Below are 26,668 nucleotides of genomic sequence, written 5' to 3'. Positions count from 1 at the left end.
GCTGGTGGCTGCTAGCAAATGCTGGTGAGGCGGCGAAAATTTGTATGGCGGGGTCTTCGGGCGGCAGCGGCGATTAGGTCTGAGTCGGTGGTGGAACCTCCATCATCTAATACGGTGGGTAGAGCCCGAACACTAATCACTAGGTGTTGAATAGCAGCATAAGAGCCTGTATTCCTTGAGAAGTCAGAGATTGGGTACGGAATTTATAATGACATTGCATTGTGGTGCATCTGAATGCGGCTGCTGAACACTCTCAAATTCGTGACTGAACGTTGCTCCCACCTCATACAAGGAAAAATCTAAACAGGTCTGCAGACTACATTAAACCAACGACTTGCAAAGTAGGTGACCCAACGTTAACGTAGACCCTAGGCTGTTTAGACTTTTCCTAGGTTGGCGTGCGCCTATCATTGAACTTGCAATGCACGTCGAGGCGAACGACCTTTACACAACGCGACCCTTGACCTGCTTGATATTCTTAACGTTGATGTCGCGCCATCCCGCAGCGGCGATAAGCGCGCATCCCAGCATGCAAATACTCGTGATGAGCATGAGCCGTTGCGAATCAGCATAGGACTGCGCGATACCAGTCCTCTCAGGCGATCCCCACTCGTACGACAGCTGGTTGGGTAGCGAGGCATAGATATCAGCGACATTGACACCAGCCGGAACGTTCTTGACGAGGTTGTTGTAGAAGGTTCCAGTCCAGATAGCTGCCGAGACTGTACTTCCGACCGCACTGCCGATAGAGCAGAAAAGGTTGAGAACAGCAATGATGACGGCCATGTGCTGATGGTCGGACGGCGCCATCATAGCCAGCTCGCCGGCGATGACGATCGTGCCTCCCGCGACTGCAGTGAAGATCTGCGTCATCACGATGAAACCCACTGAGGTTCCTGGCTGTCGGAAGTGGATCATGAGTCCCAGAGCCAGGATGTCAATTGGCAGTGCGAAGAAGACCGCAACCCACTTGAAGCGCCCGGTGATCCTGATTGCCGGTCCAACAGCCGCCAAGCACCAGAAGCAGGATACAACGCGGTAGATACTCTGCACGTAACTAGCGGTAGTTACGTTGAGGTTCCAGACCACCTGTAGCATGGATCCGAAGTAGCTCCCCCAAACCGCGCTGTTGAAGTAGACAAAGACGAACATGATGCCTGCGAGGAACACCGTACGGTCCAAGAGCAGTTTGTACGGGATGAACGTGACGGGTGCGAAGAATCTTTCCCAGATAGGAAATGCGATAAGCAGAATGAAGCCAGCGACTATCATGCCGATGATCATAGGGCTCTTCCACTTTTCCGCTTGGTAACTGTACAAGCTGAACGGCAGCAAGAACAGAGCCATGCCTGCTACCAGAATCAGGATACCAACAGCATCGATATCGACGCAGAACTTCTTGATGGCTGTAGCACTCCAGTCGATGCTGCGTGGCTCAAGTAGACCCTGCTTCCGCGCTTTCCTGTCGTTGAAAAGAACTAACGCAGCGAGAGGTGTGACGACGACGGGGATGATGATGGTGAAGATGCCGAAGGCCCAGCGCCAGCCTGGCCCAGACAGCACAGATTGTGCGACGGGGCCGCCGATCCAGGTTGTGATTATGTAGGGCGAGGTTGCGAAGGAGAGCATGAGAGCGCGGTTCTTGAGCGTCGAGGTGTCGGCGATAAAGACGGTTAGGATGTAGGACACTGCTTGTGATCTGACGTCTTGTTAGCGATGTTCTTTCCAACCTTGTCTGACAAGAGATGATGCTTACCCGGTAGAGGAGAACACCTGAGCCGCAGCATACGTCTCTACATTCTTACACGAAGCCATCATGATGTATCCCACCATCCATACGCATAGTGAGAGCAGAAGTCCTTGAGGCCGTCCCCACATATCTAATAGTTTCGCCAAGGGGATCTTGGACAATCCGCCGATTATGGAGGACATGATTCCCGTGGCGGCGGTGAGGGAGTGAAGGCGGAAGGCGCTGGTTACGTATGGGTTCATGGCGCGAATGACGACTTCTTGAAGGGCGGTAACGAAGTAGATCCACCAAATGCTGGATACATGTTAGTCGAGGCATACAGGTGGAGGGGCGGTACCAACATGACATAGGCGCCGATGAGATGATATTTCGTCCACACTGTTGCCGCTGCCTCGACGGCTTTGACACCAGCTTGGGCATTGCTCGAAAGGCTTTCTTGATCGGTAGCTTTGTCGTGAGATGCATCGTTGTGTACGCCCTTCTCTGTATCGGCCGCCTGATGAGACATACCGGCGGGCTCGACAGTGTCGGTAACCTGGTTTTTGGGACGAGAGAGGAACTGCATGCTGTCTGACACCGAAGCGATAGCGCAATCCGGTCAGAAAGGAGAAGAAAGGATCAACGAAGAGGCCTACTACACCCAATCACTGTATCTTACAATGCGTTCTTATACTCTTTGAAACTTCCAGAACCCTATTCTACCCGTTCACCACTCGTATAAATCCACAGAGCCGCAGTCTTGAGGCCACCATCAGGCCACTGCCGACCCTCCAGGACCATAACACTGGAACCGCCTTCTACATTTCGCACCTATGACAAGGCTACCAAGGCGGTTTCAAATACTTGGCAGTGCTTGGTCCCGGAACATCGATACTTGAAGTAGTATTGAGGATGCGTAAAGTGGAGTGGTGGTGTTCGTGAAGGTGCTAGCGCGGAAAATTCGATCAGATTAGATGCAAAGATAATCTTATCAGCGGAGGTTCGGAGCATTAGATGTCCGGGCGAAGCTCGGATCTTGGACGGTATGGAAGGAGCGCAACGTGTTGTTTACTGGAGACGCCGTATTGAAAGGAATCGCTGCCACGTGTCTTTGTCACTTTTCTACCTTGGTGACTCTGCGTAAGTTTGTGAAGGAGCTGCTAGGTGTCTGCTGCTGGTGTACTCGACGTAAGAGACGTCAGTCGATTCCGAGGGCTGGCGCGACGTCAGGATCGGATTGTGATCGAGAGCCGTCTGTCACGTTACATTGGACAGTACTGCGCCTCTTTGATTTACAGTTTTGGCAACGCGCTCCTCCCGTGGTAACAGCGTCTCAGTGATGTTTCGGCCGGTTAAAGGGCTACGATGCACATTGAAATCAGGAAACCTGCAGCAGACTACAAGTGCGATGACCGAGTGACTGCACCCGTCTGAGGTGAGACCGTGCCGACCCTAAAGCGTCGACGCGGCAGACAAGAACCTGCTCATGAAAGTGGGATGAAGTCCGTGGGGTGTTCACTTGCGATTTGCAGGATGTGCATGAGAATTGCTTCTGCGCGAGTGCCGACATGCCGGGCATGTAGGTGTGGTGCGCAAACCCCCAGAGGGAAGCTAGCGCAGCTGGCGATCAATCGTTATCACAAGACAAGGTGTGCAGGGCGTGGAGAAAGTTGAAGCCACTCCATAAGACGGCAGGCCGCAGCTGACGATGCGATGGGAGAGGGATTCGCCGTGTGCGGGAGAGAGCAGGTCTTTGTGCGATGCGCTGGCAGGCGTCGGTTCGTGCCTGAAATGCGCCTCGGGTGCGTCAGCGTTCCCGTCCAGGGCTGGCCGGATGCAACCAGGCAGCGCTGGACGTGTCCGTCTTCACAACGTTAAACCTCGTCCATAGTCGACTGCAGCGCGTTCAAATGCCCACGCAGTCTGCGCGCCACAGCCCCCCTGTACCGACAGCGACAGCTCACTCCCCGCCCACGGCCCTGTCCAACGGCCGCGCGCCGCGTACTCATTACAGCAGCCTCATCTACTTACCGCCCATTCGCACCCGGACCTGCCTGCTGTCCAGGCCCCAACCAGCGAAGACGCGCCGGAGCCCGCGGAGGATGCCACGAGTGCTGCGGCCCATTGAAGCAAAAGCACGTCCATGATGATGCCTCCGACTGCATCCACTGCCGACGACCTCGACGGCTTCCAGTCCTTGACCGGCGTGGCAGAGAGTGCTGAGCCCACTACGTCAACGCCTGCCCGCGACGACCCCACGAGCAGCACCACCGCCCCCGACATGTCGGCTCCCATGCGTCAACACCCGCTGGCTGCCCAGCGCCCGCCCTTCAGCGTCAACGGCTCGCCCTCGCCGCGCTCGTCGCGAGAAGCCTCGCCCGCCGGCCCTCACCACCGCAGTGCCACGCCGTCCGGTGCCAGTGTGCGGCCGGGCTTCCGCTCACGCAAGAGCAGCGCCGATGCGAGTCCCAGCCGCGGCTCCAGTCTGTCCAACTCGACTGCTGCCCCGGGCGTGCAGCGTGCTCTGTCCTCCACCAGCATACCAGAGCTCACCCCAACATCGTCGACCGACACGGTGCGAGCCACACGCGCTTCCAAGCCATCGTCAAAACCGAATTCAGGCGACACGACACCCCATTGGCCCCTCTCACCGCGCCTCAAGTCACCACCGCCGGGCGATGACGGCCGCTCTCGTTCGCGCACCAACTCGCTGCGTTCGCAGATCAAGAAGCCCGAGGCCCAGTCGACGCCCGCTATCGTTGTCCAGAGCTCGTCCCCAGCCTCAGTCTCTCGCTTCCCAGTAAGAGAAGACGTGCCCGTGAGCGACGTCGACGAGCCACCGGCCCAGCCACAGACACAGCCTCAGCAAACCATCAAGGCGCCCTCGCGCAATTCCGGCGGCGTGGCTCCCAAGCTGGCAACGGTGCAAGAATCTAGCTTGCCTGCCACTCCCGGATTTGATGGTCTAGAGCCGCAAAGGTACGCTTTCCCCGCAACGGCCCCACTGTTTGTCATCGCGACGCACGTTAGACTATCGACGGAGCCAATTTCCGCTGCCATCCGCAAACTTTGTTAACCTCGCTCTTAGCTTTGTTCCCCCAGCGACTTCCCACAAAACCGACCAGGACCGAAATGACGTCAATTCGTCCAAAGTCACCGAAGACCTCAGCACCAAGCACGACACGTCCAAGCACACTGAGAGCGGGAGCGACAGCGCGACCAAGAGCGCCAAGAAGGGCAAGATGCAGGAACAGCGCTCTGCCTACACCCATCGCCCACACACCGTCTCGGCCAAACCCTCCCTGTCCTCCATGTCGACGCGATCGCGAGACCCGCCCCTCCGCAACATGACGGTCGAGACCGAAACCGTGCCCTCTGTCGCGCAGCCATCGATTGTAAACCAGGACAGATCCGCCTCGGGTCGCGTCGACGGCGGCATACGGCTCAAGCCCAGTAACGAGACAATTCGTCCCAAGAACCAGAAGAAGGCCCCCAAACGGAAGGCCGCATCCATCAATGCAGGCACTGGTAGGTTGCAACACATCTCGTACCATTACTACATCCCAAGCCGGTCCGAGTACGGCTCTCGCTCCGGCGTGAACATCTCATTCGGCAGCCCCCTCTCATACCGCTCATATGACGACCGGCCGTCTTTGTTGACCTTGTCACCCCCAAGTCCAGCGTTGAGCATGGCTCCTCCCCGCCCTCTCCATCTCAGCTATTTTTATTCAAGCACTAACTCAAGTTATCGTACAGCTTCATCCAAAGCAGATGTATTCGAACAAAAGGTGGCCAGCGCCGTCGACGAGGCCGACTCGTCTGACTCGGATGCTACCTTTATCTACGAATCGAATCCTCCCGAGCAGCCAACTCGCAGCCGCCAGCACCACTCGCGAACGCCAAGCATGACGTCGCTAGCCAGCCTCACAGACCCACGACTCCAGATCCGCGACACGCACAAGCACCCAAGCAAGAAGAGCAGCATCAAATTCACGAACCCATACACCAACGCGAGCATTGATGGCGATGACCGCGGTGAGGGTACTGTCCGCATCGGCTCCGGACGAGCGGGCGGAGGCAGCCACCATCACCACATTGGAAGACATGGCCAGGGTCGGGGCGCGCTCAGCCACATCACCATGGACAGCGACAACTCGGTACCACAATCCTCGCGCGCACGTGGCCCGTCCTCCAGACACACGTCGCAACCGAACAGCCCTCGCTTCCATACTTTCAATGTTGGCAATGGTCACAGCAACGGCAGCAAGAAAAGTGGGGAGTTCTCTACAGCATACGACATCGACGCCGAGAACATCGCCGATGATGAGCGCACACCTCTAATCCAGTCTGGGCGGAGCCCACGAGCCCGGACGCCTCGCCAGCGCAACACTGCCACTATACGCCAGCTAGAGCGCCGGCATCACCGTGATGGTGGGTGGTGTCGTCGGTTCGCTGGCTGCCTAGTTCTGTCGATCCTGCTGCTCGTCGTCGTATTCTGCGCTGTTGGGCTCGTCTTCGCAACTACGAAGCCGCTCACTAGCCTTGTAGTGCGAGATATTCAAAACGTCGTTGCAAGTCAAGAGGAGATCATGCTGGATCTCATAGTCAACGCTGTCAATCCCAACATTATCGGCGTCACTGTATCCGACATGGACATTTCGCTGTTTGCTAAGAGCAAGCATGTCGGGTCGGACAGTTGGTGGCGCGAGCACGGGAATGGCCCACATGACAATGTAGAAGATTGGAGACCGATTGAGGAAGACGCAGTTCCAGAGGTCTCGATTACCGGTGTAGACGAAGGAACCGATCCTATCGAGGGCGAACCACGGACCATGTTGCTAGGCCGCATCGCCCACTTCGATTCGCCATTAAACTTTGAAGGTTCCTTTTTCCAGCGACACCGCGCCGAATCCATTGGCGAGCTCCGACTTTCGCACCCCGGAAACAAGACCGAAGCTGGTGGCAGTGAACGTTGGGAAGAAGTTCTGCAGTATCCCTTCGAATTAATAGTGCGAGGCAACTTCAAGTACACACTGCCTCTCAGCACGCAAGAGTTCAAGGTCCCTGTCACGGCAACCCATTACTACGACCCGGATATCGAGCGCAAGAAGAAGCTCGACTTTGCAGAGAAAATAGAAAAGAGGGGGAATCCATTACCTGTATCAACAAAGCCTTGGGGACGTTACGACCGCAGAGCCCTACCGTTCTGGAGTCTCCTATAGCATGTCCTATCCTGTATCACAACATTGCCCGAACCAGAGGGGCCAGCACAACCGTGTGGCCCCAGCAATATCGCCCAAAAGAAACTGATACCCACTAAAAACGAGTTCACGACACAATAGACTTGTCCCGTCCCGGCAATCGCGACATCAGCAAACGCGTTGCCTTTTTTTTTCTTTCGGCTCCACAGCCGTTCACGAATTCCTTTTTCGATCTGCAAACCACCACACACCGCCTCCTCCGAACCGGCTGTTCGCATGCTCTCACAGCGAGTGATTTTGAGCGCCCTTCCTTGACCTTGCGCTTCAGCGATGGTGTTTGTATCACGACTTGTTTTCTTCTTCTGCATTGCCCAGCTTTTGGAGGACCCAGCCTCCGTCCCCAGTGACTTTCAGCGCTTTTCTGGTTTTAGCTTGGAGGTGGATTGCGCTTTGCGAGTCCAAATACATTCCTTTGATCTCTCTTCTATGTATCCATAATTTAGCCCTTTACTTTTGGTTCCGGTTGGACCTTTGTTCGTTCCCATAGCGGCTAGGGTGGTGCATCAGGTTAGGTATGGCATGGCATGGTATGGTAGGGACTGGAAAGACATTTGCATTGCGCTGGGAGTATGGACATACAGGAATTTATTGAGTTACTCATACTGATATCCCTTATCTTGGCTCCTGTGATGTACTAAATCTTCAAACCCAGGTCATGAAAATCGTTAGGTCCTTGCAGGGCAGGCGACCAGACATACTCCAGAAGAGCGCCATGAATACATCTAGCGGTCAGCCTCGCCACCTTTGCTCCTCTTCGCTGGTTGCTCCGCAGTTCCCTTCGCTCCTCCCGTGGTAGCCGCGACCTTACGCTTCTTGGGCGGTGCCTTGACAGTAGCCTCAGCGTCCGTGGCAGCCTTGGTGGACTTGTGTGCAGTCTTAGGAGCAGCCTTGACCTCCAGAGCAGACTTCTTCTTCTTCTGGGCGCGTTCTTCGTCGGCCTTTTTCTCCGTCGCCTTGCCCTTGCCCCTAATTCGCTTGAAGAATGCATCGAAGTTGCGGTCGTTTTTCCCGGCCTTCTCTTCGCGCACGTTGGCTCCCTTGCGACCTGCGAACCTCGGCAGCTCTTCCCAATTGTCGACATCTTCGGCGTTCCTGTCGGCCGTGTAGGAGGGGCTATTGAAGTACTTGTTTTGATCCTCGTGGAAGAAGGGACAGTTTTTACGGTCACAGGGCTTGTGAGCCTTCCTGGTTTTGTTCTCAGCATTTGCGGCGTTCTCTCGCTCGCACCATGTCCGATAAGAAGGCGTATATTTGGGGCGTGGAACAACTCTATATCGACGTTAGTGACTACCTGACATCATGAGGCTGCTGAAAATATGACATACTGGGCTTGAGGCTGCTGCAAGATACGATGGGTGTCTTGAAGAGTTGGCTCTTGTGGATGTGTACCCTCTTGGGATGTCTCAGATTCCTCGCAAGCCGTAAACGCAGCCATCATCGCAACCTCAAACTCATCCTCGGGTGCGTCTGCTGTTGACATTAGAGTTTGTATCTTCTTCGATCTCGTCAACGTACCCTGTGTGTTCTTGGAGATCTGCTCGTAAGCCTTTAGCAGGGCTGGGCTCTTGTATAACTCGCGGTCGGGTTCATCGACCTTGCTGCGAGCTTGTAGTAGTAGATCTGGCTCCAAGCCCCCCAGCAGTTCCTTGGCGGCAGCGACCTTGCTCATAAGAGCATTCACCTTGTCCAGGGTCGTGACTCCCGGCATGTCCTTGAGGGCGACATCGAGACGAGACATCACGGTTGCCGTGGTATCCCCCAGGTCGGAGGTTCCATCGCCTTGACCACCATTCACCGCAGGTCCTAGGTCATATCCCGATGAGGACATTGTGTTCACTTTTATCTGTATGTCAGTTTCGTCGCTTCACTTCGTGCTTACAAAAGGACTTACGAGGAAGAGTTGGGTATTGGGAATTGGGTATGATTAGAGAGGAGCAACGGTAAAACGATCGTGTGGTATCAATCGGAGGAGGCGCTAAAGAGTAGTTGTGGGACGAGGACAGTGTTCTTTGCGGTGCTGTAACGGGAGCCTATCGCGTTTGCAGTGACGTAGTGGTATCGAAATGAAGGTCTGGAGTCGGTCCAAACCCATGTGACTGCCTACAGTCTATCGACGTTCAGATTCACGATGGGGCGCTTATACACGTCTTAGTCTCGTACTGGAAAGCCGGATGGCTCCGATGCGTTCGAACCTCCCCCCATTCTAGTTCCTCTTGCATCCTGCCTGACACGCCATATCTCCCTGAACGTGGGCCTGTAGCCTAAACCATGCAGGGAAGACTTGGGCTATGTGACCACGCAAATTCACCATTCACTATCTTTTGCGACCGTCATCAGAGCTTCGGCTGGTCCAAGCGCCAGTCTAGCGCCCCTCCACGTCCTTTCGAATATTACCTTCCACTTTGTTTACTTTTCTTCCTCTTCAGTCGCACTCACATCCGCAGGATCAGTGCGACTCGCAACCTTCGGCGTTCTAGCCTGCGCCGGCCGCTGCCGCTGATCGACTGTAACTCTCATCCTTCGATCTTCTTTATGAAGGTAAGTTCTGGAGATGTCACGTAAACCCTGTGGTATCCAGCTGACTCTTATACCTTCAGATTGCCGGGTTCTGGCGCACTCGTATGCGCACAACTTCCACGGAACCGAGAGTACAAGTCGACAGACGAACGCGGCTGAGTGAACACGACAGGTTTGCTGGACTCCAACAACGGCTGCGGTTTATTGGCTGTGGTTTACTCCGCAGTTGGCTGGCCCTTAGCCTTTATGGATTCGGGTTCGGCAGGGTCTATGCTAAGTCAAAGAGAGTGATGGCCTCTTTGACCGCATAGATTGGTTCACGGTAGGTTCGTAGGTGACCTACTGGCTCCGACGGCTTACCACCACGGAGGTGAGACGCTCTGGCAGATAGTGAGTCCGTCGTCAGGTTCAGTTATGGACAGTCACTGCTCGTATGTCAGGTACAATCGTTGGATAGACGGATAACAGCAACCGCGGCTGCCTTCTTCGTGGTCCTGTTTCAGGTCACAACAATGGTGGTTCGACTCCATCCCACGTGTACCCACCGCCAGTGTTACCCTTCTCAGGGGAACGTGTGCGGAAGATATCTGCGATAAGAAGACTTGCGGAACTTCTGATAGGTCAAATGGCCCACGATACATGACATGCGGGTAGCTGGCTCCCATATCGACGACAAAGAGACAAGAGATCAGCGGCGGTCGTAAAAAGCCTAAGCTGTTCTTCTGTTTCTCGAACCACGGCACTTGGAGAGGGGCCCATGTGCCACTTTTTGGACTCTTCAAGACCGCCAACCATCGGTGGTCGTACGCCTCCGCCGATGGAAAATCCTATGTCACCATAGGTAAACTGTGGATGTTTGTGCTATCGTTGTGCAGGCCAACGTAGTGACAGCAACACCGCCATTGTCCTGAGGTCGGTCTTTTGCACGATGTTAGTCCAGTGCAGACCCAATACCCGAAGAGGTCGGTTCTCTGCCAAGGTCTCGACTCGCGTAGAGATACATACCCAGACTCAGGACTTGACTCGTGGGGCCCGGAGGATGAACAGCAGGTACGTACCCCTTCCCACCTTAGCACCCCTTTGGTATCGTCTTCACCGAGCGTAGAAAAGTCCTGACCGCGGAACATCTTCACGGATGTCTCGAGGGCCGGACGAGATCTCAACATCTCACCTTGGGCAAGTGTCGAGAGTGCTCGCACTTCCAAGATCAAGTGGCAAGCTATGCGACGCAAGTCGTCTTCATTGGGCATGTCCATACTGCGATTCAACTCGCAGTATCTTTTTCATTGAGTCATTCGCCTTTACTGCGGGTCTCGAGGAAGGAGAGAGAAAGAAGGACACCAGCACCATCGTTTCGTACCTACAGAAGTCAGATGTTAGGATGACTTCCAGGAGTGCTTTGCTGCTAAATCGGGTGGTGTGAGGTCACCATACCCCTTGGGGAGGTTGGGCAAGATGACGTTTACATCCAAAAAAACGCTAGCCTGTTCAAGCCTCAGACCTTGGCAACTGCCCGTTCCTTCTGAGCACACGAGAGCACAGACGATGCATGCGCGATACGATTGATTTTCTCATCTACATCTCATCCAAGACCAAGCTATCCCAAAGCCACCCTCTCCACTGCGTCGTCCTCGTGACCTTGATGTCCAGTCGGTTGCTTCCCTCCCCCTTCAACGCACCTTCCGCGATCGGAAACTCAAGCAATCTCCACTCGCCCGCCCGTGTCGCACCACGATACGTATCCTGGCTATTCAACAGACTTGCGCTGGTAATATTACCCACCTTGACGTCGTTGAGCAGGACATCGCAGCTCGAGCCCTGAGAGAAGCCCGCCAGCGAGACCGTCAATTTAGCGGCGGAGGTACTCTTGGAAGGAAAGAGAACAGACCAGGTACCGAGAGCAGACTGACCGAAACACCAGTCGAGAGGAGTGCTGGTGCCGATGGTATAGGTCAGGTTTGCGGGACACTTGGAAATGCGGGCGTGTTCAAAGGGGTGGGCTGGATCGGCGAGCTTGAAGCCGTCGCTTGTGCGGTCGAAGTCGCCGATCTGGAAGATGCGCTTCGCGCTGTCGGTGACCGTCCATGTCATCTCCTTGAGGTTCGTGTTCTTGCCCTCGCGGATCACGACATCGTTTTGGGTAAAATTTGTTGTGACATCGCCAATAGCGCCGCCGTTACCCCAGGCATAGAGCGCGTAGGTGCCGGTACGGATGTCGTGGATGTCGAACTTGCCGTCTTTGTCGGCGTAGGTGGTGTAGTAGCAGTTCTGGCCTTGATCGAGCGTTGATACTGTTGTGTTGCGGTTGTCTCCAAGGAACACGGCAGCGCCAGCAGCTGGGCGTCCGTCGCTCAAGAGGAGCTTGCCTTGCATCTTGCCGCGAGACTGGTAGGGCTTGTTGTCAAACCACTTATACGGCCAGGCTGCTTCCTCCTTCTTCCAGCGGGCTGCGGCGTCGTCTTTGCTACCGTCGTTGAGGTACCAGAGCCATGGACCCCAGATCTTGCCATCCGCGAAGGAATCACGCGCGATGGCCTGGTAATGTGTGCCGTGAATCATGTTCAGCTGCACTGCATCGCCTGTCTGGGACTCGCGATGGACCTTTTAGAGGTTAGTATCAAACCGCATACCAGCGAGGCGACTGGATCGAACATACCATGAGCTCCTGCTTGAGATGATCACCATTGTAGTAATCCTTCCCAGGGTTGAGGTACCAGCTCCCAACTTCGTCTCCGTAAACACCATAGTATTCTTGGTCTCGAACAAACCCACTCCAGTCATACTTTGTCAAGAATGACCCGTCAGCCTTTTGCCAGGTTTCATCCTGGACGTTTGTAGCTTGACGGTATTCTTCCAATGCGGGAAGCACGCCATCTTTGACATTGTTGTGACCACGTGGAAACGAGGTGTTGTCGAGACGCCACAAAGTACGGAACTCGCCCAGCGTAGGCAAGTCGTGATTGACAAAGTACTGGTATGCACCTGGAAGGTCATCGTAGATCACCCAGTGAAAGTCGCCCTCCTTCGCCGTAAACTTGACGTTGATGTGATCGGTATCCGAGTCCACAATCGCGGCGGATGTCCAGTTCAAATCAGATGCCGCACCGTCTACAGGTTGTTAGCTGTGTTGTGACTCCGTTGCCGCAGCACCTTTTCACACATACTGTAACTAACATAGTGCCCAACAGCATCTCCAACGCGGTCCTTGCCCTTGTACCACAACTTATCGGCATACTGGCGATTTTGCGTAACATTCCAGATTTCATTGCCGATAATCCAAGTCGAGTTTCCAAGCTCTTTCAAAAAGCTCTTGGGCTTCTTTGCGCGCTCCTCCACTGGAGCCGCTGCAGCAAGCGCAGCAAGGCCGAGGAACTTGAGGGCGCTCATGATGATTACAGCGATGCGCGAGTGTACTTGGCGAGGATAAATCTGAAGCCATAGTAGCTCTGACCATTATATACCGCTGCAAGCATGTACGTCGCTCGAAGAAAGCTAACAAGCCTCTCGGCGGAGATGCCCCGAAGTTATTACCGGGTAAGCACTGGGGTCGCGGGGTACCTGGAGCAACCCCGGACAATTTGATCGACAAGAACATTGTTCCGGAACTTCCTGCAATCGCGCTTCTTCGTTCTCCAGTAGCGCGTTCTTGGGGCGGTGTCTGCCCGCGCATGCATCCTGGATTTGGGAAGGCGTTCGTGGTGACACGGGTAAGGCTCCCTGCAAAACGTGGTCAACCGCCACAACATTGGGCGAAGAAGCACCGAACGGGTCTTGAGAGCGTTAGACAGAGTTGTAATCAATATCACGAGGTACCAGCAACCGGGTCGATGCTCGCGGTGATGTGCAAGAGTTCAGGAGGTGGCCGAGGGAAGCACCGAGCGGGACGCTTGCCTGTTGCGGCCTGGAACAGCTGCTACTAATCAGCATTACACGCGAAATCTGTGCTCTCCAGAGAACCTTCCATTCTTACGCGAGGTATAGGACACTCTAATGAAGGCTCCACCGTATGTGTGTGTGTGTGTGTGTGTGTGTGTTTGCCAACTTCATCTACGATTTCTCTTCCAACGCCTTCGCATCAGCCTCCTTAGGTGTTTGCGTGCCTGGCGCAGCTGTCTTCTCACCTTCCACCACCTCAACATGATCCCCGCGACGACGGCCCTTGCCAGTGATGTCGCGCCACATACCACCGAAGTTCCTAGCTAAACTCTCACGGCCTTCCCACAGAGGATATACACCAACAGCCATAGTACTGCACATCAGCCAGATGATGCCAACGATGACCCATCCTGAGAAGAACGACTGACTGAAGATGTAGCCGGAACCATATAGAGGCATTGGCCAAAGTACGAGAAGAACGAGTGTCAGCGTAGCGGTGGTGATCTTTGCAATCTTGGAGGCGCGGAACAGCTTGGCTTGTTCGGCGGCTTCGGCTTCTGGGGAGAGGGCAGCATGGCGGCCGTGCACGGCTTCAATATCCATGTGCGCAGCTGCTGTAACATCCGAATCGTCGACAAGGCGAATGTTCTTCATTGACACCCAGTCGTAGTTGTCAACTCCGAAGATCAGGGTCAGGACCGGGATGAAGATGACGGGCGAAAGCAGTGCGACAACATTGCCAGCCAACATTGGGTTGTTGGCGCCAGAAGTAGCGACAGTGATCACACCGTCGTTCAGCTTGGAGGTGGTGACGAGCCAGGCGGTGATGCTGCAGCAAAGACCCAAAACTGGCGACAAAGTTGCCGCCCATTTATTCTGACCCTTCCACATCAACGTGAGGGTTGCTGGAAGAACCGCAGACGAGATGATTACGCCCATGAAGACGTAAAGCCAACCCATGCTGATACCTGCATACCAGAGGCCGGTTGAGAATGCAGCCATGACAAGCCCGAATCCACATACGCAGACGTGTGAAGTGTAGACGAGACGTCGGCCACTCGCGCTGGGGTTGATATAGGTTGCGTAGATGTCGTATGTCAGAATACTGGAGACGGCGATGAGCTGCGCCGAGAAAGCTGAAGTGACGGCCATGAACACGACTAGAAGGGTAGCCACTGCACCGCCAGATCCGAGCAGCGCTACAGCAGCGTACGGAAGGGTGAGGCCCGCGCTGATCGAGGCTTCATCCATACCGTTGGGGTAGGTAGGGAAGTACTCCGTACTCTGCAGTGCCAGAGCGGCGAGGCCCATAGTGGTTGCGCAAAGCCACTGAAAACGAGATCAGACGTGATTCGACATGCGCATGGAAGAAGTACTTACAGGGATAGCGAACCATGAAAGACCTCCGATGATGTATCCGGGAAGAGCATGAACTGGGGATGCGGCAATGGCCTTGTTGTAGTCTGACTATTGTCAATTTCTGATACCATTTGATGTAAAGGAACACTCACATCCGTTGTCCATGAAGACAGTTCCGAAGTTTCCAATGATGTTGATGACGAAGAAGATGGCGCCATCTTTGCTCCTCATCGTAAGATAGCTTCCGCCAGCGTTGCCGGGAACGGGGGTGGTTGCCGAAAGTTCCTGCAGACGATCGTACACTGCTTTGGGCGAGCCGAGCCGGTCACCAGTGGCATAAGTCGTGAATGCGAAAGTAAGAAGGATGATGAGGAGGATAACGGTGTGGACGTAATCTGTGAGAAACGTAGCCTTGATACCACCAAACATGGTGTAGACTACGACACCCAGGGGAAGTAGGAAACAGGCTGCGGCTGTAGGCACACCGGTCAAAGAGCTGATGACGGCAGATCCGCCAGTCAACAACATGGCTGTCACGAGTATGTTGGTGAAGAGGCCAAACGTGATGTACACGAAATGCGTGGCCTTTCCGTATCGAGCACGCACAGCTTCGAGGAACGTCTACGGGGTGGTCAGTTCTAGCTTCGCCAATAGCGAGAAGCTGTTTCACTCACATGAGCGTTAGGGGCTCGCCTCTTGAGTTCGATCGCAACGGTAGCAAAGAGCAGGATCTGTACGGTAGCACCAGCGGCATACCAGAGTGGTCCAGAAACACCTAACGAAGATCAGAATTCTGGTTTTGATGTGATGTAGTGTCGAAACGTACCGTAGCGGAACGCGACCGAAGAACTCTGCAACAGGGTAGCTGCCCAAGTCCATGAAGACACTACTGCTGAAGCTACCAAACCAGACTTGACAGTACGACCGGCAGTTGAGAACATCTCTGAAGTTTGCACCTCATTGTTGTAGCGCTTGAGAACCCAAGTGGTAAAGACCTTGAGGTTGTCAGATTGTTGCGCTTATAGCAATCATGTATACATACCATGCCAAGGGCGAAGAGAAAGCCAACACCAAGCACGATACCATAGCCCCAACCCTGGCCAAGGGGAGAAGCAGAGGGGCCAACAGGAGTACCGCCGCCAGCCATATCGAGAGATGTAGCTTGTTTCAACGTCAAGCTTCAGAGCGTTGGCTGTCGAAGCATACCAGCGGGGCAAACGAGGTATCTATACCCCAAAGCATCCCCACGATTACCGTTTCCCGGCTTCAGCTCGGTCCCAAGACTGCTATCTCGAACCTCTCAACCGCACACAACCATCTCTTCGATTGGCAATCGGGCCGGCACATGATTGGTTGAAGATAGGCGCATGTCGAGACTAGGTAACGTGCAACGACGGCCAAGACTAGAAACCTCTCGTCTTCTACGCAATTTTGATGCTTATATTAGCGATGAGGTCTTGTTGTAGGGCACTTTCAGCTCTTAGCCGACTGGGCGTTGCATGATCGCTCGCCTATGCTGATAACGAACGGCCTTGCAACGGAGGTGCATCGCGCTTGCCTCGTAGTGGCGGGCAGGACCGAATGGCTCAGCGGAAATTTTCTTGCTCAGCTGTGAGTGGCTGGTATCTGTAACTTTTTGCTTGGGCAGCCAGAACTGGGTCTGGGCGTGGAGATGGTGGGTAGGTTGGAGGCAGGTTGGGGTTGGTGGTTTCGATGAGGTAAACAGGAGAATGAAGATAAGCGACGGTGTGGTAGCCAATGAGGATGCGCTGGCGGTGGAGTCCGAAGTCGGCTTGCATGAGAGGATCCCCGTGGTCCGGCTTTCTCCACGGTAATGATCGACCTGCATCTTCGCAATATTGTCGTTACTCGATAGCTTCGACACATACGTGCTTGTTCGTCTTAAGATGGCACTTCAGCTTAACTGTGGCCGTTCGCACATATCTGTGAGACCAAAGCTTTGCAGCCGGCATCCACTGGCCTCCACCCGCCATCTGCCGCCATAATCTTCCATGTCGCTATGCGCTCAACACCTACAATTTCGTGAGGACAGCATGGATCTACTCTGGCTCTCGCTGGGAGAATGCATAGTACCTATCTGCGAATAGTAGAGGAGAGCTAACATCTAGGTATACAGTGTGCCCTCGCATTCAGAGTATCGAGGCTACAGGCGTCATTCGAATTGCTGACTCAGAACAGCGGAACAAAATGATATGAAGGTGATTTTACAGAACCGTCACGCCCTGCGACTACAATGAACTTTTCTGGACTATACGAGAAGGCTTGATGTTGCATGCACGAGGCATTTATATTGGCGTCGCGCCATGGACAAGCAACATGTTATTGGTACCTCATTGGGCTTGCCCACGATTGCACAAAGTAGTTACTCGCACTTGTTGTGCGTGGTGAGGAGCGAGTGGCCCGACTCACGGCTCGGTTGGCGTGTCTATTCGCCAACGTACGACGACCACGAGCAACTACCCCGGCCTCTTTCCTAATCGGGAAGACAGTCAGCGGGAGCTTCGGATGTCACATATATACATTCAGAAGTCTTGAGCTCTTTTTTTCTCGTTTACAGACTACCTTCGGCATCATGCTTTCCATCGTGATACTCCTCAAGCTTGCACTGGGTGCTCTCGCCCACACCACCCCCGACGGTTGTCCGCGCAAGGTGGGTGCGGAAGGCGTACAGGTTCGCATACCTCCAACGTTCAATACCACCGATCATGCCCATCACGGCAGATCATGGCGGCCACCACCCGTCGGATTTTATTTCCAACCATGGTCAATGATTCTCGCGTCAAACCCTCAGTATGCTGCGATGCGGAACGTACAATACGACCCGACTCCAATCGACCCCTCTGAGCCCACTGGACTTGTGAATGACCTCTTCTCGTTCCAATTCCCAGGCAACGACACAATCATTACAACATATGGCGTCGACACACCGCATCCTTACTTGCCAGCAGTGCTGGACTTTGCAGCTACTGGGATTTTGGTCGGAGCTACATGCCAATACAGCATCTTGGTTTGGGGCTGCGACGCGAACAGAGTCCCATACTACGCGAGCTATTCGACGGCAGTGGAGTTCACCCAAACGCCCCCGGGTATCGACCTGATGAGTACGAGTGATCAAGGACCCGACCAGGAAACGATCGATGCTGTATTGAAGGCATTGAAGAAGCTGGGAAACGAGGAGATCACCAAGTATGTTGTAGCTCTGGAGAGTATGGTGCAGGATGGGGGCAGAAGAGGCATGCCTAGGGTAAGTGTCTGCGTACTCCTTGCTGGCACCTATTAACGAAGGACTTTAGGCTACATGCGACGACTATTGCAGGACGAACCAGGGCTTGATCGGGATCGGGGGTTGAGGTTCATGAAGTCGAGCTGGCGAGGTCGTGCTCGAATGCCTGCTGATGCTCTGTGTCTGGGCTTTCAACAGGCGCATTTTTTTGGTCGATGATCAACGAGAAGACGTATGTAGTTCTGTGTAATGACGGCGTAGGGTGTGTCAATATTTGCTACTGCAGTTCGTTGCTTGGTGTTACCGGTGTCGTTTGTCTGCCGCCCAGTCCCAGTCGCGTGTGTGGAAGTCGCGACTGACGCAGGGCATCAGCGTTCAGTCGCTCCTCCGCTGTGGGTCGCGCCAAGGCCGCCCGGCAGTAGCGCCAAAAAAGTTCAGAACTGGTAGATGCAAGCAGCGCAAACCTCGACGAACACCGACGCGACCACATTCCGTAGATACGAATCAAATACCGACACGATGGCGAAGCGCAAACTCAACGAGCACGACGTGCCAGAAGTGACATCGAGCGACGAGTCACAATCCGAGCCCCGCAGCTCGCCCGAACCCGCGACATCCACCACAACCGCGACTGCGACTGCAACCGCTTCCACACAGAAGAAGAAGAAGGGCTCTAATGCAAAAGCTACTGCCGAACCAGTACCTATAGTCGCCTCATTTGCCGAACTACAACTCGAGCCCCGTCTTCTGAGAGCGATCCGCGACCTAAAATGGGCATCGCCAACGGCAGTACAATCTCAAGGCATACCATTGATACTAGAGGGACGTGACGTCCTCGCGCGTTCGGGAACAGGTACCGGAAAGACGGGAGCCTACTTGCTGCCCATCCTTCACAAGACGCTGCAGCAGAAAGGCCAATCGCTCATCCTGGCGCCCACTAAGGAACTCTGCTCACAAATCGCGACAGTCGCGAAATCGCTCTCACAACACTGTGGGCAATCGATTCGGGTCCGCAACATCGCTGGCAAGGAATCGGATGTCGTCATCAAGGCAGCACTCGCGGATAAACCAGAGATCGTCGTCGCGACACCAGCGAGAGCATGGGCAAACATCAACAGCTCGGCCATGTCAGTCAGCGACATCAAGACGCTTGTCGTGGACGAGGGTGACCTGATCAACGGTTACGGGTTCGCAGACGACATGGAGAACATCGCCCGGGAGATTCCTGTCGGTGTCCAGAAGATCGTCCTTTCAGCAACCCTCTCAACGGATGTTGAGGCACTTGGAAGCCTGCTCTGCACAGACCCCGTTGTACTGAAGCTCCAGGATCTGGATAAGGACTCGCAGAAGGTCAAGCAATACGTGCTGAAGGTGGCAGAGGACGACAAGTTCCTCCTGCTTTTCGCCATGATGAAACTCAATCTGGTCCATGGAAAGAGGTAAGAAACACCGGCATCAACTACATTGGGGAAACTCGCTGACTTTCTCCCTCCAGTATCGTGTTCGTTGGCGACGTCGACAGATCATACCGCGTCAAACTCTTCCTCGAGCAATTCGGCATCAAGGCGATCGTCCTCAACTCCGAACTCCCGTTAGCGTCTCGAACACATATCGTGGAGGAGTTCAACAAAGATCTCTATAAGATCCTCATTGCTTCGGACGAAACCGACGTCGTTGGCGTGCAAGACGAGTCGCGACCAAAGAAGAAAGCGAAGAAGGACAAGGAGACCGACTCCGGCGTCTCTCGCGGCATCGACTTCCTGAACGTCAGCTGTATAATTAACTTCGACTTCCCCGGGAACTACAAATCATACTTCCATCGAATTGGACGAACAGCACGAGCCGGCAAGTCTGGCACGGCCATTTCGTTCATCATCCCGAAGGAGAAATACCGCAAGCATAAGCCGACTACATTTGCTGGATGCGAACATGATGAAGAGGTTCTGAAGAAGGTAGAGCAGCATCAAGAAGAGGGCCAAAAGCTGGAGGATTACCAATTCGACATGAAACGATTAGAGCCATTCCGATACCGGTTCGCAGATGCCCTGAAGTCGGTGACCAGGATCGCCATCCGCGAGGCACGTATCAAGGAAATTCACATGGAGCTGGCCAAGTCGCAGAAGCTGTCGCGATACGTAAGTTCATCCGCATCATTCACTGCTGGCTCATTTTAACATCGTAACAGTTCGAAGAGAACCCTGAAGCGCTCGCGCATCTCCGCCACGACCAAACTCTCAACCATCCCGCGAGAATACAACCTCACTTGCGGCACATTCCCGATTATCTTCTACCGGGTGGGAAGAAGCCGCAGGATGTCGGCTTTGTCGGCCTAAACATACCAAGGGCGAAGAAGCAATATAGCAAGGGCAAGGGCAGGAAAGTGGTACGAAGGAATGGCAAGGTCGACCCCTTGAAGACGTTCAATGCGAGGGGTAAGGGAAGGAAATAAGGCATTACGTCCTCGGCCAGCTCTCTTTGAATGTCATTAGTAGACTTGCACCAGATCTATGACAAAATACATCAGCGAGCTTTCCTTCCAATGATCGTGCCATCTACAAGTCAGCCATTCGTGTCCATGTGGCCACCGCTCAGTACTTCTCATCTCATCTGCGCATACATAATGGGAACACCGACGAAGTCGAGCATCATGCTAAGGTGAAAGAATTGGGTATGGCCATTACGGCGCCGATGGACATGTTCTTGAGCATGGGCCTTCATGTAACGGATGCATCCGCGCTTTCTCTTCGCATTGGCCTTACAGATTGCATGTCGGTGCGTGGAACGTTGCAATATTTGGTGTCGATGCCGTACTATATCTGGATGATGGGCGCGGCGGTGTGGACCCACTAGATGGCGCGTGACCGATGCCGCCTTCCGCTCCTGCCAATCGTCAACCCCTCCACACTCGAACACTCTTGCGCACCTACGATCTATTGACGAGCGCCCTGCTAATATCGTCAACGCGAATGCGACCTATCTCACATGCCAACCCCCTTTCCACCACGGCTGAGATACCGCGCCGGCGACCCTGGCAGCTACGCACCGCGCCTCGATGCCGCTGGACCTATGGCTTCAAAGTCGTGCTCGACGGATCATCGCATTTCCAGTAATCGCGCTTCATCGTCTGAGAAGTACCGGTGCCCATGCGACCGTGTAGCGAGAGAGCATGCATAATGTGTATTGACATCCGGATATCGCAGCCTCGAACCCTCCCGAATCGCGAAACTCCCGCATACGCTTCGATCGAACACTGCCACTCGGCATCCTGCGTTCGGCATCCATCGTCCCGCGATAGGAGAAATACGGTACCTACTAGACCTATCACGGCGTTCCAGATCACCAGATCACAAAAGGCACCTAGTTACGTAGGGGAAGTCATTCAATTTGGTCATATATAACGTATTTGATAATGGGAAAGCCAAAGAGACGGTACGCTCGCGTGCCGGACCTCGTCAAGGCAAATATGGAATACTTCGGCCGTTAGTTTCGTGATCTCATAAGGACAGCCAGAATTCTCGCCGATCAGATACCACCATGAGGCAATTACACACGCTGAGAAGAGAACCCGCCCGATGACCAGTTGTTCGAAGAAAAGGCGGTCGAAGATGAAGGAGTATACGCCAGGATTGGCGTATGGTTTTCCTGCGCCCAGCAGCTGATCAGTGCACTGATATGGTCTTCGCGAACTCGGCCAATGTCTTTGACTTTGACGTTCATCTCGATTGGATACACTTTGCCAAATCGGATGCGAGACTCTCTCCTGATCCTCTCGTTTGGCTCAGCAGGCACAACCTCGATTGGCTCTTTGATCATGCCGCTTTCATATTCGCCGGGAATGTAGCATGATGCAGGATCAGTCCCGGAGAAGTACACGATCGTATGTTCGGCTGGGTTGCATCCGTCCTTAAGAGTTCCACGACCAGAATAGGTACCAATACCGCTAAAATGGATCAGCACTCTGTCGCGACTTCCGATAGTTGCACTGAATCTTACCAAGCGTTTACGAAACCCCGCTTCACTTCCACAACAACAAACCGGCGGATATTAGTGTGTGCGGTCTGACCGAACCGTATCACTGTGTATGCTTCGTCGTTGGGGTGCTGTACGGAGGTGTCGCTTGCTGTCTCAGTGTATAGCATGGCAAAGACCTTTCCCACCTTGAAAAATTCTCGCGCTTCCTGACCAGTCCGCATTCGATAAGCTGGCTTGGTGTTAGAAGAAATCTGCGTAAGTCTCCAGGTACTGACAAGTGTCTAGACGATCGTACCACCCAGTCTGTGGCGTGCCCGATATGAACCCTTGTAGCGTACGAACGTCTTGGGGAGCTGAAAAGACCAAGTCAGTGTCTGCTTTGCTGCCAGATGACTATTCCACCATACCTGGCTCGGGCATCTGCGGCTCTATCGCTGAGTCTTGTCTGAGACGCGTGTCAGGCGCGTGAGACTCAGCTTGTTGGACGTAGGCTTGAGACTGTTGGCCCCAATGGTAAACAGGGCGTTCTAGAGGGGTCAGCGACTGGATGTCAGCTTGAGACGTTTCATAACTGACGGTACTGATCGTATGTGACATAGTAGTAATTCTGGTGTTCGGGGCTCCACGTCCACCCTTGGCCGTTGTTCGCCATGTCGGGCGTTTTCACTGCGACAATGAGGCTCAAACTGGGCGAATTCCTAACCTTGTCTGGGCACACAATCAAATTGGAGTCGCTTTCGAGGCTGGCTCGATATACCTGTGCGGATGGTTTGATATCCCTGCAAAGTGGCACTTACTTTCGCGGAGACTGAAGGTATGTCTTATATGCGCAAAAGCTGGGAAAGCGGGAGCGTTGCGGCTCTGCTATCTCATAAGGATCAGCAGAAGAGGGTGTGATGCGCGCCATGAATCTGGAATGGCACGACTCCACCTCCGCAACAACCTGCATATGCGCTGTATCTGCTTTCCTTGGGATGTCGAGCAGGCGCGTACTGTACAGAGACGCTTTCGACGCGCAACAAGGCGACTTCTGGGCTAGACCGGTTTTGCGTTTTCAAAACCGGCACGGCCCAGGCATGTCCTGTGGAATGGGCTTGTACCTCCACGCACCAATCACCCGCACACAAGTATCGTCACCAGATAAGCCGGGATGCTGCATGCATATGCTGATTCGCTTTATTGTGTTACTACATCCGAGCGCAAATCAATTCCCGGCTGCACGGCTTCAGCTCCTCTCGTGTTTGACAACCGGAACGGACACACGCGCTTGCTGGTCCGTGGACCTCACGGCCACTTATCTGCCACCTACGGTCTTATAGGGGACCGACAGGCCTCGGAACTTGACAGGTGTTCATCTTTGCCAATGCTCAAGGGGAAGGCTGAGCACGTTGCAAGGGTCGTCCTTGAGAGCCATATCACGCTGTCATTTCGGTCATGAAAGACCACTTGATCCCCCGTAATACCAGCACTGATCAAGTTTTCTTCCATCTACACCTTGTTGAAACTGTCGAAGCGAGATGGAAGAACACTTTTCGACAGAGGTCGAAAGAGCATATACGACACGAACCCAACAAGACCGAGCTAGTGTCGAGGCCCGGTTGGAAAGCTTGTCAGAATTGCAAGACCAATTAGCTTCAGCTCGAAGGCAGCTGCTCGTCACGCGTGAGAGGGTGCGGACTGCTAGTCGCAATGTTCGATTAAAGCGGGTGGATGCTGGCGACGCTGAAGTCATTTTTATGAACCGACTACGACAATTCGTCAACCAACCTAGAGATGGGCTACCGGACACTATAATCGACGCCTACAACGCCGTTGCGCAAGCCCGTGACATTCTAGGGGAAATCGAGGAGGATTATCTGCAAGCTGAACGCAATCTTACCGGGGCTGAATGGAGATTCATGGATCAAGAGAATGGGTTCTATCAATTCGATATCTGGAGTATTGTCAACGAGGACGATCCCAAAGGCATTGCTGCTTCTCAAGACCAAACGCATGATCTTCCTTTGCACCTATCAACACCGCAGCTGCAGCCGTTCTTGCCAGATCCTGGTTCCACTACACACTCAGCAGGATGGTTAGATGCAGGCGACTCTTCCGAGACACCGCATCCTACTCGCTCACCATCCTTGCGCTCGGCGGTCTCTACTCTAGACGTTGCAGTTCCGCTCATCCCAGCGAGCGAAGTATACTTCGCTAAACTTGCAGAGGTAGAAAGATTACGACAGGGATTTGACCGAATTCGGCAGAACAACGCATCAAATATTGTGTGGCAGGAGGGAGGTGAGGTGCTGTTTGCTAATGGAGTTGAGCCCTCTGATCTTGATCCTGCGGCACCTACAAGCGATTATTTCAAGATTTTACATCAGCTCTCACAATGCGAAGCTAGCGCCCAGCAATTGAAAGTAGCAGCTATGACTGGAGTTCGAGAAGCACCGGCTTTGGCTTTGGCTAGACGGTATTCTGACCCGGTGCCTGACTTTGCAGCTGCGCAACCATGCTCAGCATCGATGCGACGAACACAGACTGAGAGCGCTGTCTGTATAATTAAGGATGACCCTACGACGAAAGAGAAGATTCGGGAATGGTCTCTTACATATCTCAAGAGCAGCGCCGTGCAGAAGTGCATATATTTGAATGCACTGGAAGACCGCGAAGTAGCGAACCTAACCGATGACGACTGGAAGGCGCGGGCAACACGTTTCTGGAGCAATGATAGCCTGGTTGAGACCGGAGACGGAAACGAGCGTTGTGCGACTTCTACGAACGGAACGAGCCACGAACCTGTGTCTTGTCGAGATATAGACGTTGTGGAAAGCGCGCCTTCTTCCTCTGAGTTGCGACTGCCACATGGAGAAGAGATGCACCCTTCCGATCGAACAAATGGCAGTACGAAACCCCTCGAGCTAGGCGAGATGCCACAAGGAGATGATTCGAAAGCTTCGTCGATGTCACCTCGACCACTATCGCTGTCACGGCATCATCGGTTGGATGATACGGGAAAAAAGACGGGCTGCCTGATAGGATCTTCCAATGGGCGATCTCCGGATATACGGCAGCGAAATGAAGGTAGCATTCCGGCTGACGATGTCGCCGATCGAATTCGATGTACTTGTCCTTCCGAGTACAGCGATGCGGCTAAGCGGAAAGACAGCGTCCAAGGCACAGATGTGGATCATCATCATAGCTGCGCGCTAGCGGTCAGGCATAGTCTCGGTGTTCATATGCAACTTCCAGCGCAAATATCACGGGGTCTTGAGGAGACGGCTACGAAGACTTCAACAAACTATGAGCATTGCCATCTAACACAGCCAAGGCTTCCTGATGTTCATGCGTCAACTCCCACCGACTCGGATGTTACGAAACCCATACGCGTTCAGCCAACTCTGGATAGTGAGACCCGGACTACCTTGCCAAGCCCTCGTGTGCACACACCTAGTGCACCCACTTCTGATATGAGGGCGACGCCGCCCTTCGTCGAAAGCACGATTACGTCTAATGCTCAATCACCGTCAGGGAGACGAAAGAGCTCGAGCAGCTGGCTTGGCTGGCTCCGTGTGTCCAAGAACAAGAGGAGTAAAAGCACTCCATCAATCGCAATGCACCGTCCAGGAGTTCATGCACGCAAGCAGTCAGTGGCGTAGCTCGTCCATCTACCCCTGTTCCGCAGATGTCAGCAATATTGCTCGGTTAGTCTTACTTTTCACCTTCTTCTAATTACATATTACCAGGAATTGTTCTAATACTGTATACTTTAACAACTTGCGATTACGAGAGTACATTTCGAACAGGCAGATATCGCTTTCGGGAGGGCTTGTTGGCTTCGCTGGTGGTTCGCGATTGGTTATTACTTCATCTATCCGGTATCTCAATACATCTACTGGTTCATCTGCATGTCATGTTAGTCAACCCGAGACCTCATGAAACGCCAGTTCGCCCACGTCGATGAGCTGAAAGAGGAAAGTGGTGGGTCAATCCACTAGTTGCAGGCGTCATGCGAGCTGGTACTCAGGCCGACCACACTGTCGGGCTCAGCTGTATGTCTCCGACGGTGGAGATGATCAGCAGGACGCATACTTACGTGGGAGTGGATGCCTTGCTGACCCGGTGTCAGCACATCGGAGCCCGAAAGTAAGGCTACCGTTGTTCTTTCGGCCCGATAGAAAGACAACTGCCGGTGTTACGGTCCCGGCGGGGTGCCACGGGTGCACAGCATCTGTTACCGATGATCGCCAACCGCGCGGTACGCTCAATTTGGAAGGAGTTGCAAAAGCTCGCCAATGGCGTATTGATAGGTATCGTATGTGAGCATGAGCTTCGGGATTGACATGCTAATACTATTGGTCGTGATATGTCATCAGATGGCACGGCAGTTAGGTAGCAGACATCTATTTGTCACTTTCCCAGCAACTCAACCGCGGAGTAAGATTGAGAGAACGACACGGCATCGCTTGATGCTGCCTCATGTACCGCCCCATCGACCGGAGTTCCAACGGGCCGCCGGACCCCACTCGACCCACTGCGGCATGCAAGAGGGCGCCTAGCTCCCGTCTTACACGCCGCCGCCCTAGCGACTGCCTGAAGTTTAAGGCCATGTGAGTGCATGCAGCTTGTAGGGCTGGGAATACCGTCCGACCCACTCATTCCGGAAAGATATACTGTTCACAGCGCAAAGCTGAACGGCATGTACGCAGCATTGTACGCGTGACTATA

General features: G+C 53.9%; 8 protein-coding genes across 8 annotated transcripts; 3 read left to right on the top strand and 5 right to left on the bottom strand.

The window, feature by feature from the left end:
* Window positions 1-444: 444 nt before the first annotated feature.
* On the bottom strand, window positions 445-2,315 carry J4E93_006386 (uncharacterized protein; the record flags this gene model as incomplete). Its single annotated transcript, XM_049344301.1, has 3 exons — window positions 445-1,699; window positions 1,757-2,044; window positions 2,092-2,315. 3 exons carry the CDS (start codon window positions 2,313-2,315, stop codon window positions 445-447), a joined length of 1,767 nt encoding a protein of 588 aa, XP_049198736.1.
* A 1,560-nt stretch (window positions 2,316-3,875) lies between these two features.
* On the top strand, window positions 3,876-6,951 carry J4E93_006385 (uncharacterized protein; the record flags this gene model as incomplete). Its single annotated transcript, XM_049344300.1, has 3 exons — window positions 3,876-4,708; window positions 4,818-5,257; window positions 5,486-6,951. 3 exons carry the CDS (start codon window positions 3,876-3,878, stop codon window positions 6,949-6,951), a joined length of 2,739 nt encoding a protein of 912 aa, XP_049198735.1.
* A 761-nt stretch (window positions 6,952-7,712) lies between these two features.
* On the bottom strand, window positions 7,713-8,818 carry J4E93_006384 (uncharacterized protein; the record flags this gene model as incomplete). The annotated part of the gene is made up of 3 exons (XM_049344299.1): window positions 7,713-8,259; window positions 8,316-8,460; window positions 8,506-8,818. The coding sequence occupies 3 exons, from the start codon at window positions 8,816-8,818 to the stop codon at window positions 7,713-7,715; spliced, it is 1,005 nt and encodes a 334-aa protein (XP_049198734.1).
* Window positions 8,819-11,082: 2,264 nt separating this feature from the next.
* J4E93_006383 (uncharacterized protein) lies at window positions 11,083-12,894 on the bottom strand (the record flags this gene model as incomplete). Its single annotated transcript, XM_049344298.1, has 3 exons — window positions 11,083-12,108; window positions 12,164-12,615; window positions 12,672-12,894. The coding sequence occupies 3 exons, from the start codon at window positions 12,892-12,894 to the stop codon at window positions 11,083-11,085; spliced, it is 1,701 nt and encodes a 566-aa protein (XP_049198733.1).
* Window positions 12,895-13,554: 660 nt separating this feature from the next.
* J4E93_006382 (uncharacterized protein) lies at window positions 13,555-15,889 on the bottom strand (the record flags this gene model as incomplete). The annotated part of the gene is made up of 6 exons (XM_049344297.1): window positions 13,555-14,712; window positions 14,764-14,846; window positions 14,895-15,363; window positions 15,417-15,517; window positions 15,569-15,737; window positions 15,785-15,889. 6 exons carry the CDS (start codon window positions 15,887-15,889, stop codon window positions 13,555-13,557), a joined length of 2,085 nt encoding a protein of 694 aa, XP_049198732.1.
* Window positions 15,890-17,335: 1,446 nt separating this feature from the next.
* J4E93_006381 (uncharacterized protein) lies at window positions 17,336-18,113 on the top strand (the record flags this gene model as incomplete). The annotated part of the gene is made up of 2 exons (XM_049344296.1): window positions 17,336-18,007; window positions 18,057-18,113. The coding sequence occupies 2 exons, from the start codon at window positions 17,336-17,338 to the stop codon at window positions 18,111-18,113; spliced, it is 729 nt and encodes a 242-aa protein (XP_049198731.1).
* A 392-nt stretch (window positions 18,114-18,505) lies between these two features.
* Window positions 18,506-20,435, top strand: DBP9 (ATP-dependent DNA/RNA helicase; the record flags this gene model as incomplete). Its single annotated transcript, XM_049344295.1, has 3 exons — window positions 18,506-19,425; window positions 19,482-20,121; window positions 20,172-20,435. 3 exons carry the CDS (start codon window positions 18,506-18,508, stop codon window positions 20,433-20,435), a joined length of 1,824 nt encoding a protein of 607 aa, XP_049198730.1.
* A 1,094-nt stretch (window positions 20,436-21,529) lies between these two features.
* J4E93_006379 (uncharacterized protein) lies at window positions 21,530-22,378 on the bottom strand (the record flags this gene model as incomplete). The annotated part of the gene is made up of 4 exons (XM_049344294.1): window positions 21,530-21,926; window positions 22,055-22,187; window positions 22,234-22,311; window positions 22,366-22,378. The coding sequence occupies 4 exons, from the start codon at window positions 22,376-22,378 to the stop codon at window positions 21,530-21,532; spliced, it is 621 nt and encodes a 206-aa protein (XP_049198729.1).
* Between the last annotated feature and the right edge of the window lie 4,290 nt (window positions 22,379-26,668).

The sequence above is a fragment of the Alternaria ventricosa genome, assembly GCF_023758065.1.
Source record: "Alternaria ventricosa strain BMP 2768 chromosome Unknown scaffold_10, whole genome shotgun sequence".
Lineage (NCBI taxonomy): Eukaryota > Fungi > Ascomycota > Dothideomycetes > Pleosporales > Pleosporaceae > Alternaria > Alternaria ventricosa.
Note: the sequence above shows the minus strand (reverse complement) of the source record. Positions and strands in the feature narration are given on the sequence as shown.